Here is a 17,815-nt window from a genome sequence, read left to right on the forward strand (position 1 = left end):
TACAGTTTCTAATATTAATTCTTGTCTATTGAAAGCAGTTTGCAGCTGATAATGGGTGATGACCCGACTGTCTTGGAAGATAAAGATAACTTGCTCAGTGAGCGACTGAAAGTGTGTGCCAGGTTGAGGTTGAAAGTGAAATGTTACCTCTTGTGGACTATACACCCACCACCTTCTTCCCAACATTTTGAACTTGGCAAAGGCTCTACTGTATTTCTACCTGCACTAGTCACCCTTATGAGTGAGAATATGGTGGATAGTGACATGGCCATAGTGTAATGTTAGTTTCCTGAATCAATCTTTCACTCTCCAGAAAAGTGTACGCTGATGTGAAAGTTTCTGAGAAATACATAGTTTATAAATGAAGGTAAGTTTATAAATGAAGGTAACAACTCACCAAATATTAGTGGTATTAGTTGTTGACAGGCTAATAAATAAGATTGAAAACTTTGCTAGCTTCCCTTCCCCTCTCACTACAGGAAGGAGAAGGGTTGGGGAAGGATGGTTGGTGGCTTAGAGGCAGGAAGCAGGGTTATGAACTAGAAAGGCAAGAGTGAGAGGCAGTAGGTGCACAGAATAGGAAATGTGGTGCAGGGACGCAGGTACCAGAGAGTTCATCCAGTGCAAGATGATGATGATGATGATGATGATGATGATGATGATGATATGGTGGAGTGGGTTGGGAGGCCATGACAGAACAGAGGACAGAAGACTGGGGAAGGGGATGTAGGTGCAGAACGAGTGAATGTAGGTCCTGGGACAGGGTGGAGGTGAATGAGGGGCACAGGGACCAGCAAAAATAGTCCAGGATTATGGGAATGAAGTATGTGTTGCTAGGACAGATTGCTTCTATGTGGTTAAGAAAAGCTATTGTTGTGTGGATGGGGGTGGGGGCGGGATCCAGATGGCACCCATTGAAATCAAGCATGTTGTGCTCAGCAGCATGTACCACTGCTCAGTGGTCAAATCTCTTCTTGGTCCCAGTTTGACAGTGGCCATTTGTTTGAATGGTGGTCATTCCCATATAAAAAGTTTTGCAGAAATTGCAGCCGAGCAGGTGTAAGACATGGTTGCTTTCATAGACCCTGCCTATGATGGTATAGGATAATCTTGACTGGACAGGACTGGACTGGAATAAGGTGCAGTGGGTAGATAAATCAGACAAGTCTTGCACCCAGATCTTCCACAGAGAAATGTCCCATGTGGCCAGGGGTTGGAAGTGAGTTTGGCACAGGGATGGACCAGGATGTTGTGTAGGTTGGATGGAGGTAGTGGAATATCACTTTATAGGGATGTGAAGGATTGTGGATAACATGTTCTTCACCTCTGGGCACATTGATAATCCATGTAGGATATGGTGGCCGATGTGCAGTGACCATTTTTTGTCCAAGATGCTGACTGAGTCCCTTTGTTCGGAAGTGGAGGCCAACATTATTTGCCCCCTTTCGGCCGGTCAGCGATGACAGCATTGAGGCGCATGCCCTGCAATCTTTCTTAAACATTTTTAGAGAAGCTGTTTGGTAAAAAAAATTAATTTTTACTTTATTTACAGCTTTATATGGCAGTTTAATGGTGGTGGTGGTGGTGGTGGTGGTGGTGGTGGTGGTGGTGGTGGTGTATCCTTCAATTCGTTAATGGTCTTAGTTGCTGTAATATCTTATGCATATGAAATTTAGCTAGAGCAGAGAGCAGCTACAAAGGTGGGTGAGGGTCAGACGCGCAAAAGTATGCGGAACTGTACCACATGACTCTCAGCCAATCGCGCGCCAGTGACATTATCATCTTCATTCTGTGCGGGTCGTGCTGTATTCGGAAGTTCTGACTGTTTATTTCAATCATTGTGTTCCGTGCTGAGTGCTGACTGCCTTCATAGTGTTCATTATGAGTGACGGTAAGCAGTCACGCCAAGTGCTACACAAACAGGCAAGATGAATAGTGTTCCATGTGTACCAATACTTCAAGAGAGAATCTTCCGCTGAATACACACTGGCACAAGGCGCGGGTTGTGCCATTGCCAAATGCCAGGAGCAGACAGCTGAAGCCTTTGGTATTGGTTTGAGGACCTTTCAGAAAATATCCAGCAAAGCTAAGACGTCTATCCAAGCCTGTGGGTCAGCTGTTTTCAAATCATCAGGGAAGCAACAACCACAAAAAAGAAATGGGTGAGCTAGACGATTTTGCGAAAAACATTTGTGGCGCATAGTGTTCAACATGTATGCTGAAGGCGAGTATCCAACAACAGAGAAACTAGTTTCGCATAAGAAAGAAGCTGAAAATTTTAATGGAAGCAAATGGACCATGTTGAGGGTACTGAAAGAAATGGGGTTCAGATATCAGAAAATGAACGATGGTAGGAAATTATTAATGGGACGAATCGATATTGTGGCTGCAAGGACTGTGTTTTTAAGAACAATGCAGGAGATCAGAGAAGCTGGAACATTTCAAATTTATTACTTAGATGAGACTTTCGTTAATCAGAACCATGCAAGGGCTATGTGCTGGAAAATGAGCGATAGGTACGGTGGATTAAAAGTTCCTGTTGGTAAGGGTAACAGAATTATAGTGCTTCATGTTGGATCAGCAGATACTGGCTTTTCCCCCAGGGTAAGCTGATTTTTAAGGCATCTAAAGCTAAGAATTCTGAAGATTACCACTCTGAAATGACGTACAGAGTCTTCAAAAAGTGGTTTACCCAACAATTAGTGCCACACATTCCTGCATCTTCAGTTATAGCTATGGACAATGCCAGCATCCACTCAATTCAAGTGGTCATGCGGTTCTAGGCGCTATAGTCTGGAGCCGAGCGACCGCTCCGGTCGCAGGTTCGAATCCTGCCTCGGGCATGGATGTGCGTGATGTCCTTAGGTTTAATTGGTTCTAAGTTCTAGGCGACTTATGACCTCAGAAGTTAAGTTGCATAGTGCTCAGAGTCATTTGAACCATTCAGTTCAAGTGAACAAAGCTCCAAATACGAACATTATTGCATGGCTGTCATCTAATAGAATACCTTATAACTCGTTGCATACCAGAGCAGAATTTGCTATTTCTTGTCAATCAACACAAGCCTGCATACAGAGTTTGAGACAGATGAAATTGCAAAGCAGTATGGACACCTTATCATTAGATTACCCCCGTACCATCGTCATTACAACCCAGTTGAGCTGGTATGGTCTCAGATGAAAGCATAAATTGCAGAAGAGAACAATACATTCAAAATTGCAGATATTGAGAGACTTACACATGAGGCCATAGACAGCATCTCAACATCTGCATGGGCAGCTTCTGTAAAGACAAGCAGAAAAACTGCAAGATGAAAATTACAACAGGGAAATTGGCAGGGACACGGTTTGTGGAACCGTTCGTCATAAATCTTGCTGAATCTGATTCATCTACATTGGACAGCGAAGATGATGGAGTGGATTTCTTGCTGTGAAGTATGTAAGTAGCAGCTGCTAATTATGACTTTGTGTGACTGTGCCTGCAGCAGCATAAACAATTATTGGTAGCTGAAGTATCATCTTTGACCTCGTAACGATGCAGTTTTCTTCGTAAAACATATTTCATTCAATTAAGTTCACATACTATAATACCGTAGCAGGTTGCACAATGAAAGAAAATTAGCTTTTAGTAACACATTAAACAATCTGTTTCTGATATCCTTATGGTTACAAATTATTAAAACTTGAAAATGCTTTAAGTGTATTCGGTCACTTCACTTGCCTAATGTAAGCAATGCAAAAGCTTGTTTGATTAACGAAACAAATCCTTGTCGTTCGAAAGATGGAACATTAAACACTGACAGTATTTAAAGAAAGAATGAAGCTACATCATTATTACTGACAAAATGGTGTGTGTATTGCCTTGAGGCTGAAGTTCTTCCGTCTGTGTTTGCTTTACAAATAAACTGTACTTTTGTAAGGGATCTGCCTTGAGCAAAACACAATTGTTTCTTTTTGTGCCATCACCCAGAGACATTTCATTGAGGTTTCAGCATCATCACTGTGCTTTAATTTGCCTTCTGTTATACAATAGGAAGAATATAAGTTACTACTTACTTGTAGATAAATTGAAGTTTTTACAAATCTGAAAACAGCATAAAGTTTTGCATATATACCTTGTTACCACATGCAGTGGTTTTCTTGGTTTTTTATGTTTTTCTTTACAGCTGTTTTACTTTCATAGTCTTTCATCTTCAACCATGTAGAATTTAATGTAGAGAAATTATTTATCTCAATATTTTATATGATTGGGAATGTTGTGATTGAGTTCAATATTAATTAATTCTATGTGGAAGGTTGCATATGTGCGCGTGCGTAAGGATTCTCGTTACTAAGAATGCAGTTCTTAAAGTTCACTGTGGAACGATGTTTATGCTAGCGTGCCATCAGCTGACTCAGTGCACGAACAGACGGAAGGAAATTGGTAGCGTCGCAACGTATCTCCCCTCTCTCTATGCGCAGAACGTGACCCTCACCCGCCTTTGTAGCTGCTCTCCACTCTTAACATATTGAATTTTTGTTTAAACTTGGGTGGAGGTCTCTGTCATCAATCTAGAGAAAATTGATCTGATGCAGCACTTTCATGTGCGGTCACGCACACCAGCTGTAAAGCCAGAGTGAGAGATCTGCAGCATTCCTCATATTTAACAGTTTGAGATACTGAAATGAGATTTTCACAAATGATAGCAAAAAAGAGGAGAGTATTTTGTCATATAGTTATTATGCGAAACTTCATTATCTGCCATGTTATTTCACTAAATGCAAACTTTTTCGATGAAAGAATGTAATTTTTAAGGGCCATTGATAGTTGGTGAAACTAGAAATGCTATGGATTTTGGAACAACATAAGTGAAGACATTACATGTTTGTTTTTGTTCTGAGCATATGCTTTTTCATAAGCTATAGACCTTACTTTTCAACAGTTGTGTGCACACCATGTTAATGAGGTGATACTGTGTAGTCTCCACTGTTTTTCAGCAAAAGAAGCAAATTTTAACGTGCCAACAAGAGAAATGTGTAGGCGGTACTGAAAAATTGTCACTCATGATGATTTTCTTGAAGTGGTTAACAAGCCAAGTGAAAATAAATTGCTGCCTTTGTTCCATTTTCAGCAGAATTCCTTTTAGATACTAACGAAAGCGGAGATGACAGATCTTTTTGAATGGTCACCATGTAAGTGTGGGCGTGGAGGGGCTCCACTTAATATTTACAAAAAATGTGAGCATAGGCTTCAGTGTAGAACGGCACTTCACATCGAGCACTCAGCATTTCCCCTACAGCATCTGCCCTTAACTCCCACCACTAGTGCTCTCCCCGAGCGTGTCCTGCCGACTGCGCATCTACCAGCAATGTTATTTTGTGCGGACTGTAATAGAAGTCTTGGCGAAGGATATGATTCAGTGTTTACAGTCTTGGATGATATTTGGTGATGAGAAATGTGTTTCTTTGTGGCTAGTTCTTGGGACAAGTAGGAGGGAGATACCAGCTGCTCAAGTTTTGGAGATCCATCATGAGGTTTGCCTGTACAGAGGAGCTCATTTGGTGAGGGTATTGCCATTGGGAGATAAGGGTGAGTTTGGGGGTCAAACAGGCAAAGTTTTGATCTGTCGTGGAAAGCGTGAAAGATTGTCAGGATTCCTCCCTTTTTTTACATTTATGCTAAGTAGAAATGTTTATACAATAACAATATGTGCTTTTTTTATGTCTTGACTATGATATTCAATCCTTCCATATGTCTGTCGGGAGAATGGCATTTGTTGTTGGCGCTGTATCCAGTAGTAATGTTTGGGAGGCAGTAAGAAAGGAAGGGGTAGGGAAGCAGACTGTACTGAGGATAATAGAATTATGTCAGGGAAGTGTAAATTGTGTGAAAGTGGGCTGGGGGAGATCAGTACAGCTGAAACAGAAAAATAGCCTTACACAAGGAAGTGTAATATCTCTGTTGCTTTTCAGAACGTTGATGGTGATGGATGACATAATGACACAAGTGGCAAGAGACAGTATAGCAGAAATGTTATTTCTGACGAATTGATAGTGTGGAGGAATGACAATGAGGAAGTACAGAAGCAGTTAGATTTTTGAGAAGAAGTTGTGCAAGAGTGTGCTTAAAATTTAATGAAAAAAGTATGGACTGGTGGTCACAACAAGGAAAAAAGGATAAAGTGAGCATGACACTGAGTCGGGAGCAACTGAAAATAGCAGAAACCTTAAAGTATCTTGAGAGCATAATACAGGAAAATGGAAGGGATGGCTAAGAGATAAATGAACAAACAAGGCAAGTTGATAAATTTATGAGGAATGTGAGAGATGTGGAACTCAGAAGCATCCCAGGAAAATGCTGAAATATTAAATGAATTATTTACCAATCCTTTTGCATGCTGCAGAAATATGGGTCATGAATCAAAGGTAAAAAAGTAAGGTGTCAGCAAGTGAAATGAAATTTTTGAGAAGTCAGGTAGGTGTAATGTCAAATGGAAGAGATGGGAAATGAGTGTGAGGGAGATAACATGCGAGGAAACCCTGCGGTATAAGATTGAGGTGAAAAGATTAAAATGGAGTGGGTATGTAAGGAAAATGGATGATGTGGGGGGAGGGGTCCTTGTAAGATAGAGTAGATGAAGATGGAAAGCAAGAGCCCAAGGGACTATTGTATAAAACATGTGGAAGAAAGCATTTGGGAGATAGGAGAAGACTATACTGGTCACAGAGAGATAATGGTAACACTGGAGAAGATGGAGAGGCTTGTGTTCCTATCAGACTTTCCCAGTGGTGGGACTCTGTAAAAGATGACGACAATGACGACGACTACTACTACTACTACTACTACTACTACTACTGCTACTCTAAATTATAAATATTGGCTTTTTTTTACCTAACCCAGTTTAGTGTGTACGCTTCCTTTTTATTTTTGTTAAAAATTGTTTACTTAAAAATGTGGATTCTTATCATAAAGCAAAATATTTATTAATTGCAGAATTAACCATTTATTAATTTCCATTTGTTTCCCAGCATTATAAATTCCATTCGATTTCATTGTATCAATGCCGGCATTGTCCACATGGGGCAGAGACAGAAGAGGAAATTCAGCAGCATCTCTGCAATATGCACCATAATTTACCAGCGCTTGCAGTGCTGCGTCATTATGAACCCACTAAGGTATGTTCAACATGAGTTGTATTATGTGGTAATTAACTGTCAGTTTTTCTTTTCTTTTTATTTTCATATCATCATAATGAAGACAAAGGATATTCTTTGGCTGATGTAGGACGATTATTATTTATAATTATTTTTTATACTATCTTTGGGCAAAGATTTTAGTACCAAAGAGGGAGTGTTGTGTGAGGTATATTGCCAGAAAAAAATGAGTACACCTGGGAAGACAATGTTGATTTTGATTCGATGAAAGCATATGCCACCTGGGGATAGTAGATGTACTGATAATGGCTTCAACATCATCTGCCAACAGATAGCATCTACCAGAGCACCATCTGTGTCTACCCTATAATAGGGAACGCTCACAGCCGGAAGGCTCATTGTGATGCAAATGTGTGAAGCAAGCAGGCAACCATGCCACAGACACACTCATGCTTCCTACAGCTTACTGAGCCCAGGCTTTATGGTCTGAGGTGTTATAAGCTATAACTCTTGTTCACCTTTGGTGTTTCTGGAGGGGGTGCTAACCAGTTTTTGGTATGTTCAGAATGTTGTTAGACCCATTTTTTTTGCTGTTCTTGCAACATGAAGGTGACATATTGCTCCAACAGGGTAGTACTTGCCGACACACCGCCTGTGAAACTCAGCCTGCTCCGCAAGACTTGCAGCAACTTCCCTGGCCAGCACGGTCTCTGGAATTGTCTCCAGTTGAGCATATGTTGGATATGAGGAGACGAGAAATGACTCATGTGACTTGTCAACCGACAACACTTTAACCAACAACTCTTACAGAACTATGTGAACAGGTTGAGTAGGCAAGGCACAATGTATCCCAGGACAGTATTCACCATCTGTATGATCGACTGGATGCCAGAGTCAGTGGCTGCATTGCTGCCTGTGAAGCCTACACCATGTACTAATACGGGTGTTTCAGCAGAACAACTTGTGCTATTGATCCATAAATGTAATCGGTTCGTGTACTCCATACACACTGTTGCAAAAATAAATTGTGAGTGAACTGGAAAAACCTCTAAAAGGGTGTATCAGTTTTTTCTGGCGACTTATTTGCAGTGTTTTTTGAATAAATTTGAGACAGAGGAATTGAACAATACATGAAAAAAATGTGAAAGACAGTTGAATATTGTGTATTATCACAGTGATACAACATTGGGTATATTTCTATAATTGATGTGAGTGTAGGAGTGTGTTTTTAATGTTGAGTTATGTATCTTATTTTATTAGATCTCTGTCTTGTGGTTGTAGAGCATTCTACTCTGACTGAAATGTATAAGTGCTCCTACTGAGTAGATCCATTACATCCATTTCACTGTGTGTCTGTTTCTGCGATCCAGCCATTCAAAATAAAGATATTGAAATATTCAGTATCCTTCAGAGTGTATCAAAGGAAGAACATATTTAGTTTCAAATTGTAACTTTTGACTAATGACTTACAATTACCAAAAGCATGAGTGAAATATGGCGACGGTATATGTGTTTGATGTAATGGAATGGTGGGCTATTTTCAGAGGAATCTGATTTTTGGTTGGAAGTCTTTAAAGTGCTTTGCCTGTTAGATTCTCAGAAATAGACTGCTGATGGCTGTGAAACCTTGGATAATATGGAAGATTTATTAATTGCCATGCTTCCAGTATCTGACTTGAAACTTTGATGATTGTGTCAGGGCAAGTGGCAGGCTGAAGGTGCAAAATGTAGAACTGATTTATAACAAGGAATAAAATTAGCTCCAAATTTTGCAAGTTGCCTTTATGTCAGTTGAGTAATGTGTTATGCTAAAAAGTCTCATATTTACTGTATGAAATTGTTATTGAGTTACTGTGTATTCACGTGTTGATGAACTGTGGAGTGTGGTTCCTAATATTAATTTTTACTGTTAAGTCCATTGAATTTAACAAAGGAATGTTTTGATGATTTGTCAAGCACAACATCTGTTACATTTATTCATTGTACTTTGTTGCAGCAATCCACACCTGGTGGTGATGTTAACCGGTTAAAGATTGTGAATTTGGACCAGTCTGTATCGGGTGATGTTATAAGCAGACCTTCAGAGTCAGCTCCTGTTGCTGGAGGAGTGGTGACAAGCATTCAGTCTGAAATGTGTGCCCAGGAAGATGATGCTGGTACAAATCAAGCTCCACAGGTTTTATTCAGTCAAATGACTGAAAATGAGATAATTGATGCTGTACAGAATGCTTCATTTGAAATTGTAGAAAATCAAGAAACAGAAGCAGCTCAAGAGAGTGAAGTACCTGACATTCCAGAAAAAGCTGCATTACCAGGAATTGCCCCTGTGCCATTACCAAAAGACTCATCTGCATTGCAAGAAGCAAATATAAAAGGAGAGGTTTCTGACAGTTCTCCTTGTAAGGAACAAGCTGTGGAGAATAATGATGACGATGATGATCATGATGATGGTGTGGATGAGGATGATGATGTTCAGGTACTTTATTATCAGCTTGCTACGAAGGGTAAACAATGTAGTCATGTGGCTTGCAAAGGTAGCTGCAAATTTAGAAAGTCACACCCAGGAAAAGAATCTCCAGTTAATAAGTTGAAGAACTCTGTGAATGAATTAATAAAAGAAACAGACAGCCAAAATTCATCTGATTCAGTAATCTTATTGACAAAGTCATGCCCAGAAGCTACAGCAAAAGAAAGTGAACTTGCACAGGAACACACAAACTGTGAAGCATTTCTTGGGTCCACACCAAACAAATTTACTACTAAAATTTCCATTCAGAATGCAGAGAGTGGATCTAACATTGATTCTGAGTCTGAAACAAATTCTTGTGCAGAGTCTGTGAACACTACCTATAGTGCAGATAAACCACAAACAATCCAGGCCTCTGAGGGATCTGCTATGACAGAGGACAGTGTAATACAAGGAGACCAGCGGAAGCAGTTTATGACCTCGGGTCTTACAGGAGAGGACTTGTATTTGTGTGGCAATGCACGCTGTGAATACCGGGCAGCAACAGCATCTCAGTTACGGGAGCATTTGTGTGTGTGTGATTTGTCACGTGAAGGTGTTCTCAGGTGTCCCCATTGCTCTCGCCCTTTCAAAGCTTTCAACACATTGGTCGACCATCTAAGAATCCATGGTGTACCACGATACTCGTGTGCTCTGTGTACATACCGTGCTACGGCTCCAACAGCTGTTGCCAAGCACCTCAAACATCAACATAAAGTGTCCTGTACAGAAACAGTTCCAGTTGACCGTTTTCTCAATAACCATGAGACGGATATGTTTGTAGTCTGTCCAAAGGTAATATTCAGTTCTTTTTGGAAAATAACTAATAGTTTTACTTTAATCTACTACCACGATACTTAGGAATGCCCTGTAAAGATGATTTTGTTGCTTAGTACTGTAAATAAATTATTTCCTTTGTTTTACTTTTAACGAAAATTTTTCAGGACAATTACATCTTTCACCTGTTTGTTTGTCTGTAGTACTGAATGGCAGTCAGCTCATGGTGCTCTGGTGATGTTAGGTGGGTTTCAAAACAGTGGACTGGTCAGCACATCGTCTCTCTTATTACTGAATACGTCCCAGCAGGCAGTAGTGGTTAGTGCGATAGTGGAACGTTGCTGTGGGGTTTGTGGCCAAATCACTTAGATTGTGAGAATGGTAGAAACCTTTAGAAAAAACTGTCACCTATAAATTTTCCTGCACACAAATGAAGCAAATGGCTGCTGAAATGGTACACAAAGTGGAAAAGCTCTGTGGCATGTCCCCCATCCAGTTGAATAAGGCTTTCTCAGAGTTTCTGATCACTGACTGACTTCAGTTTTTTGTAGCTTCAAGTGAGAGTTCCATTGATTCATCTCACTTTTAAAAACATCAACTTGGGGAACTAAGGTTAGGTGGAATGTGTTGTGCTAATCCCTAACCCATTCAATAATGTATTAGTTATTCTGGCAGCCACGTTATCTGGATTTGGGCCTTCACTATGTATGTGAAGATAAAAATTTTAGAAGAATACCAAGGAAGCTTTAGGCCATGTAGAAGCTGCTCACAACTGATAATCACTTTGAATTTGGTAATGGGCTGCTAAGAGAGAAAGGGGGGAAAAAACAAGAAGTAGTCAATACCATTGTAGACTTCGAGAAAGCTTATAGTTGTGTACCCATATCTTCGAAGATGAAGATACTAAGAAATTTCAGGCTCCATTCCAAATTAATAAAAATGATAAATTTAACACTTCACAAACACCAAATCTAAAATAATGTTCAGAGGAGAAATATCTGATCCGTTTATGATTGAAACAGGGTAATACAGGGAGATGGTTTATTGCCATTACTTTTCAACTATGGTGTGGAGTACATGATGAGGGAATGGTACAAGGAAAATGCTAAAAATGTAAGAATTGAAACCTAGGAAGATCAAATAAACTTAAATTGTTTGTAATTTACAGATGACTTAGCATTACTAGCAAAATAACGTTCAAGAAGCTAGAAATCAAATAACAGACCTACAAAATATAGCACAAAAAATAGGGCTCCAGATGATTATTCAAAAATACTGAGATAACAGTAGCAGATCATCTAGTAATCAGCCACATAGCAGTAAATAACAGGAAATTAAAAGCAGTGGAACAGTTTAAATACCTGGGAGAAATTATAACACACAACTTGGATGTGAAACCTGTATGGCAAGAAAGAACTAATAAAATTAATAAAGCTCAAAAATTAACATGGTCTACATACAATAAAAAAGTCTCTCAATCAAAACAAAATTAAAACAATGTAAGTTGATGGTTCAACAAGAGGTGACATACCAAAATGAAACTTTTCAAATTCACTTAGAGAAACATAATGGACCAAATCCTAAAAGTAGAGAGAAGAATAACTAAAACAAACATAAATAAGAAACATCAAAGAAATGTACAATGGTGGCTAGTGCCAAATGAAGTGGTACTTAGCAAACTGGAGCCCATTGCAGGTACTATAGGACATTCCCCCCAGCCACATTATTGAGGACACCAGAAACCAGATTACCAAGAAAAATTATAGAGAAACTTTGGAACCTGATGCAACAGGTAAGATGGATATAGGAAATCAGGGAAGATATGGAAGAACTAGAATTAAGCCTGAACAATTTGCAAAACAGAAAATTTAAAGACACTGAAAAACATAAAAATAATATGTCGACCAAAAAGAGAGACATGACCGACAATAAAAAGGGTATTTCTGTAGCAATAACAGAAAACCCCAGAACAGTGGATGAAAAAGTACTAGGTGATTCGAAAAGAATACTTACTGAAGATGACCAGAAAATGATTGACTGAAGTGCTCCAGTGAGGCTGTAAAAGCAGCAGCAGCAGCAGGAGAAGAAGAAGCAGGTATTGTAAATAACAGAAAGTCTGCTTCAAAATTTCTACCTTGATCACTATTAAAAGATACTACTCAGGTTACACAATCATTCAGTAGACAGATAAAGAAATTAGACAAAGAATGTCATTTTATTGTGTTGCTTGGATGATAATAAATCAGTAACTATCCTCCTCAAATTCTTAAGGTGATTTGAGTAAAAGTACACTTAGAGGTGTGGTGGGAACTAGGCAGGAACATGAGAGCAACTTGTGACTTCTCTTCAGTTTATAATCCATTTAGGTCCTTAGACACCTTCAGTTTTTGTTTGGGAGATTTCACTCTTTTACCTCACCCCGTTTGAAGCATCTATACAACAGGCTTCCTATGTATACAGGATTGGGTAGGAATATTTTTTGTATTGAAAAACATAGGAATCTACCTCAAGGAACTTCAGTCCGAAACAGCTACACAAGGGATACCTTTGTGACTATTTCTTAATTTTTATGTTATTTTTCCTTTCTATGGTTATTTATTTTTGGCTGACATACCACTGATATCCTGCCAGGCTGTTTCATGCAATAGAATGGCTGTCACTCAAAAGCTCAGTTGTAAGTAACTGTCTTTGCTATTTCAGTCAGTAGCATACTCTCATGGTAAAGTGTTGCAGATGACGCTTTTTATTTGTGAATGATTTTGCAATCATTTGTTCGTCCTCCAACATCATTAGAACAATGAAAATGATTCGTCACTTACAGATGGTCATGAGGTATAGAGTTGACAGCAACCACTGATTTTAGATTTATGACACACAGAAGACAGTTCGTCTTAATTTTGACACATGAGGCTTCTATTAAAGTGAACTTTATTTTCACACCTGAAAGAGCTGAAGATTAGGGCACTCAAAGCTTTATATTTTAGTTGCCTTCATCACAGGCCCTGGGAAGCGTACAAGCCCTGGAACTGTATGTATCCTGCCATGACTAAAATGTATTGTATAAGGGTTTTATTATATATAAAGATCTTGGAAATGCTCTTAAACGTGAGGGGATTAAGCTGGAAACATGAGCTTTAAAGACCAATCCTCGATATTAAATATGGTGAGCCACTGCTTAACATACAATGGCTTGACAAAATCTCTGGCAATCCGTATTGAAGCTTGCCAATCAATAGAACAAAATTTTGTGAATTGTTTGTGTGCAGTGAGTCTATTTGGGAGTCAGTCATGGCAATACCCAGTGACAATGTGGAGGTTCGAATTGGTTTTTACTGAGGGATAGAGTTTCCTTTCCACCCTGGATACCCCAGAGGGCCGGTACTGTGATCTAGACACTACTCAATTCTATATTCTTTGTAACTGAACCAGATTAATACGATGACACACAAATTTCACCCTGTGTGGAATTAAAACTTAATTCTACCATGCTCAGTGTCTTTTGGTCTCTTGGGTAGTCTGTTGGCATTGTTTTACTGGCTGCTTTTCAATATGTCAAGTGCCTTTTTCCAATTCTATAACACAGATTTTCTGTTGTATCTTCAGTGTTTAAGCAATGTAAAATTTAAGAGATGTAACAATTTTCTTCTTTGTGTAGAAGCACAGTAATGTGATACAAAAATAGTTACACAGTAAATTATAAACAGAAAAAAAGCTTTCACTCAGTTATAGAAATACTGACATCTCCATGTCACTTGGTGCTTATGGTATTGTTAACAACATGATTTACTCAGCTGCTCTTCATATTAATCCCATTGTAGATTGACCTACATTGTTAAGTACCAAAGCACATTCTCATATCAAACTGGAGAAAGAGTTGCATTATATTAGTTTTTTGTGAAGGGTAAAATTAACAAAGGTAGGCGTGTCTTAACAAAATACAGCATACAAAGGAAGTCCATAAGTTGAAACAAGTTCCAGCTTTATGTTGACACAAGAGAGTTGGGATTTGGGAGAAGTAGGCAAATATTAAAAGGTGGAGGGGGAGAGGGGTCATTACACCTAAATCCCCCTCCCCCACCCTGTAATTGTTGCTCTCTATTGCTCCCTTTAATACCATGGGAGTTATTGTCTGACATTTTTAACACATCCTGTCATCTTACTTATAATTATTATTTTTTTCTATTCTGTGGACAATATTTTTTCCATGTATTCCTTTCTTTGCCTGTTCTATATAGAACCCTTTCACTTCTTGTCAATATATGTAATTTTCAGCATCCTCTGTAACATCACATTCCAAATACTTCAATTCTCTTTCCCATAGCCTAAGATTCACTTCCATACACTACTGTACTTCAGACATGCATTCTCAGAAATACATAATTTTGATTAACCCCTACATTTGATGTTAAGCACACACATTTTTGCAAGGAATGCCCTCTTTGCATGTACCAGTCTGCTTCTTATATCTACCTTGCATTATCTGTTGTGCATTATTTTTCCTCTAGGGTAGCAGATTTCCTTATTGATTTCTGATAATATGATTGCGTCTTCAGACCATTGAGTGGCCCCTGTAGCAATCTGTGGAGACGGTGAGTGGAGTCAAACATATGCTAGAAGACGTATTCATCGACCATTGAACAGTTGACGAACTTGCCTGCTGGCATATGTTTGGTTCTGCTTGTCATCTTCACAGATCACCAGAGGAGACACTTTGTGGGATTACTGTGAATAAATATTATGTGACTGACTACTTTATTAGAATTTCTTCACTCTGTCTGCTGTACGATCCTTAATTTTGATGTTAAGTTTTTTTGCCAATCCCATTTATGCTGCTGCTCAATATTTTAGTCTTTGTTTAATTTACTATCAATCCATACTCTGTGCTTAGTAGATTGTCCATTCCAGTCAACGGACTAAATCTTCCTCACTTTTACAGAGGATAGGTGTGCCATCAGCAGATTTTATTGTTGTGTTCCTTTCTCCCTGAACTTAAATCTCGCTGATTCTTAGGAATACAGATTGAATCCGAACACTTTCTTCTTTTTCTTCCATTCTTGTAGCTGTCTCATGGTTCTTGTACATTTGTATTCGATGGTAGGCAATGAAAACCTTGTAAGTCCATCTGTCTATGAAACCTCATAATTCCAGGAACTGGTAACTGCATTATCAAAGAGAGAATTGAAAGTTCATGGATTTCTCTAATCTGTCAATAGTTAAACATTCCACAGGTTGCAGCTGTATCTGTATTACTTTATATTATTTTTTAAGCAAGTGTTTTTGCTTCTCCGGAAAAATTTAATAAAATAGAATTAAGAGACTTTCATTGCCTACCAGCGATATTACTTGTCTTTCTCAATAGCTGGTATCATCATCATCATCATCATCATCATCATCATAATCTTCTTCTTCTTCTTCTTCTTCTTCTTCTTCTTCTTCTTCTTTTTTCTTTCTAAGGAACTCTTACATCTTGCACAATTTTGTGTTGTTTAATGTTTTTTATTGGTTGACAAATTACACGAGAGTGTTGTGATATTTCTTAAATCTTGCCTCCAGTATCAAGTGCAACAGGACTGCCTCATCTTTTCTAAAACCCAGTCTGTTTGTCATCCGACAGATCCTCATTCCCTACTACTCAAATTCTTCTTGTACATGTTATTCTGAATAACATCTCAGATGCATGAACTGTAAAGCTGATTGTGTGAGAGTTATCACATTTATCTGCCGTTGTTATCTTTTGGAAGGTGTTCATATTATTCCAAACTTCTGATTGTATGTGTCCATTCTCACAGATCCACACATTAACTTGTATAATTTCTCAATTGCCATTTTCTCCCTTAATTTTATAAATTCTGAAGGAATTTTACATCTCACTTTTTGCCTTGTTTGATCACAGGTCTTCTAAAGGCATTGATTAGCTTTCATTGTGATGAAAATGATCAAAAGATTGAATTGTTTGCATTAATTCATTCTTTCCCTATCTTCGTATTCATAAGTAATCCTACCCCCCCCCCCCCCCCCCTCCTGAAACCACTTTCTCATGCTGTTGATATTCCTCTGGCAAGACATGTTTTATGCTCTTTCCACATCCATAATGTGGCTGATTTTATCCTATGCAATTTTTTAAGGATTGTCCAGGTTCCTTACTTCACTCAGACTCCTTACATTCCATGCTCAGACTTGTAGAATGTTATTTGTTTGTTCACTTTTCAATAATTTTTCTTGTGTTCACCTTTCAATAATTTTTCTTGTGTTCACCTTTCAATAATTTTTCTTGTGTTCACCTTTCCACGTGGTAGTCACCTCCCAAAGATTGAATTAGGAGACCAAAATAGAATATTTTACCACTGGAAAAATCGTTATCAAACTTTTTTAGTTAGAGGCTCCATTTCCTATGTGTAAAGTAATGGTTTCAATTGCCTGTCGCACTCTATCCTCAACCCTGTTTTTGACAAAGCCATTAGCAGGAGCAGGGGGGACTTCTTGTACTAGATAGATTCAGCTGCTGTAGCTGATTATTTTTGTTAAGAATGTTTGCATGACAAAGATCAAAATGGGAACCCAGGAAATGTGGATTAATAGTCAAACATGCAGTATCCAAACCGAGGGTACTCAGAATGTAACATTCCTGTATTTGATTTTCCTTTATTTGTAAAATTTGCTTTTGTCTTCAATTGTGTGTTCCTCTAAGAGTTGATGTTGTTGTTTCTCACAATTTCAAGAAATATGTAGTAGTTTTCTCTGATATCTAAGTATGCTTACATAACAGTTACTAAACATGTCACACATTTGCCAGACAAATAGTTCCAAAGGACTTCTGGCAAATACTTTAGACTAAAATGCAAAATAAATAGTGAAGTCTTGCTTTTCAGGGAAAAGGAAGACCAAAACGTAACCCAACTGGCCGTGTGGTCAAAACCATTTACCGACCAGAGGAGATACATCTACTGCCAATGAGTGCAATTCTGAAAGATCCTATAGAGTGTTCGGTTTGCTCTTTCAAAACGAAAGTGCGTAGCAACATGAAGCGACATTTAGGCCTGCATTTGGATCCAGATGTTGACCCTGCAGACATTCCCACAGTGGAGGTTGTAAATCCTGTTCCATGCCTTGAACGGAATGAAAAAATGTTTGACAAAATGACTAATCTGGCTGCCAGTTCTAATATTGGTGTTCCAAAGCCAGCCACCCCAGGGACCAGTAGCAGTTCTGGCACTGCAGTGACTGCTGGTAGGTTTTATTTTCTTCACTTCAGCCATTGTCATTACAATATGGATAATTGTCTGAAGAGCAGTGTGAATATAAAATCTTCTTGGTGATACTTTCCTTACTAAATTTTTTTACAAGATACTAGTTATTGAAGATCTGGGTTTGGGTTAAACAATTCTGATAAGAGTTGTGA

General features: G+C 38.7%; 1 protein-coding gene across 1 annotated transcript in view; it reads left to right on the top strand.

The window, feature by feature from the left end:
* LOC126101200 (uncharacterized) overlaps positions 1-17,815 on the top strand; it is a 150,025-nt gene that overhangs the window by 69,495 nt on the left and 62,715 nt on the right. The window contains exons 12-14 of the mRNA XM_049911895.1: positions 7,008-7,154; positions 9,130-10,434; positions 17,286-17,643. Coding sequence (XP_049767852.1) covers positions 7,008-7,154; positions 9,130-10,434; positions 17,286-17,643 — 1,810 coding nt within the window. The remainder of the gene's footprint in view (positions 1-7,007; positions 7,155-9,129; positions 10,435-17,285; positions 17,644-17,815) is intronic.

The sequence above is a fragment of the Schistocerca cancellata genome, chromosome 9, assembly GCF_023864275.1.
Source record: "Schistocerca cancellata isolate TAMUIC-IGC-003103 chromosome 9, iqSchCanc2.1, whole genome shotgun sequence".
In the NCBI taxonomy this organism is placed as follows: domain Eukaryota; kingdom Metazoa; phylum Arthropoda; class Insecta; order Orthoptera; family Acrididae; genus Schistocerca; species Schistocerca cancellata.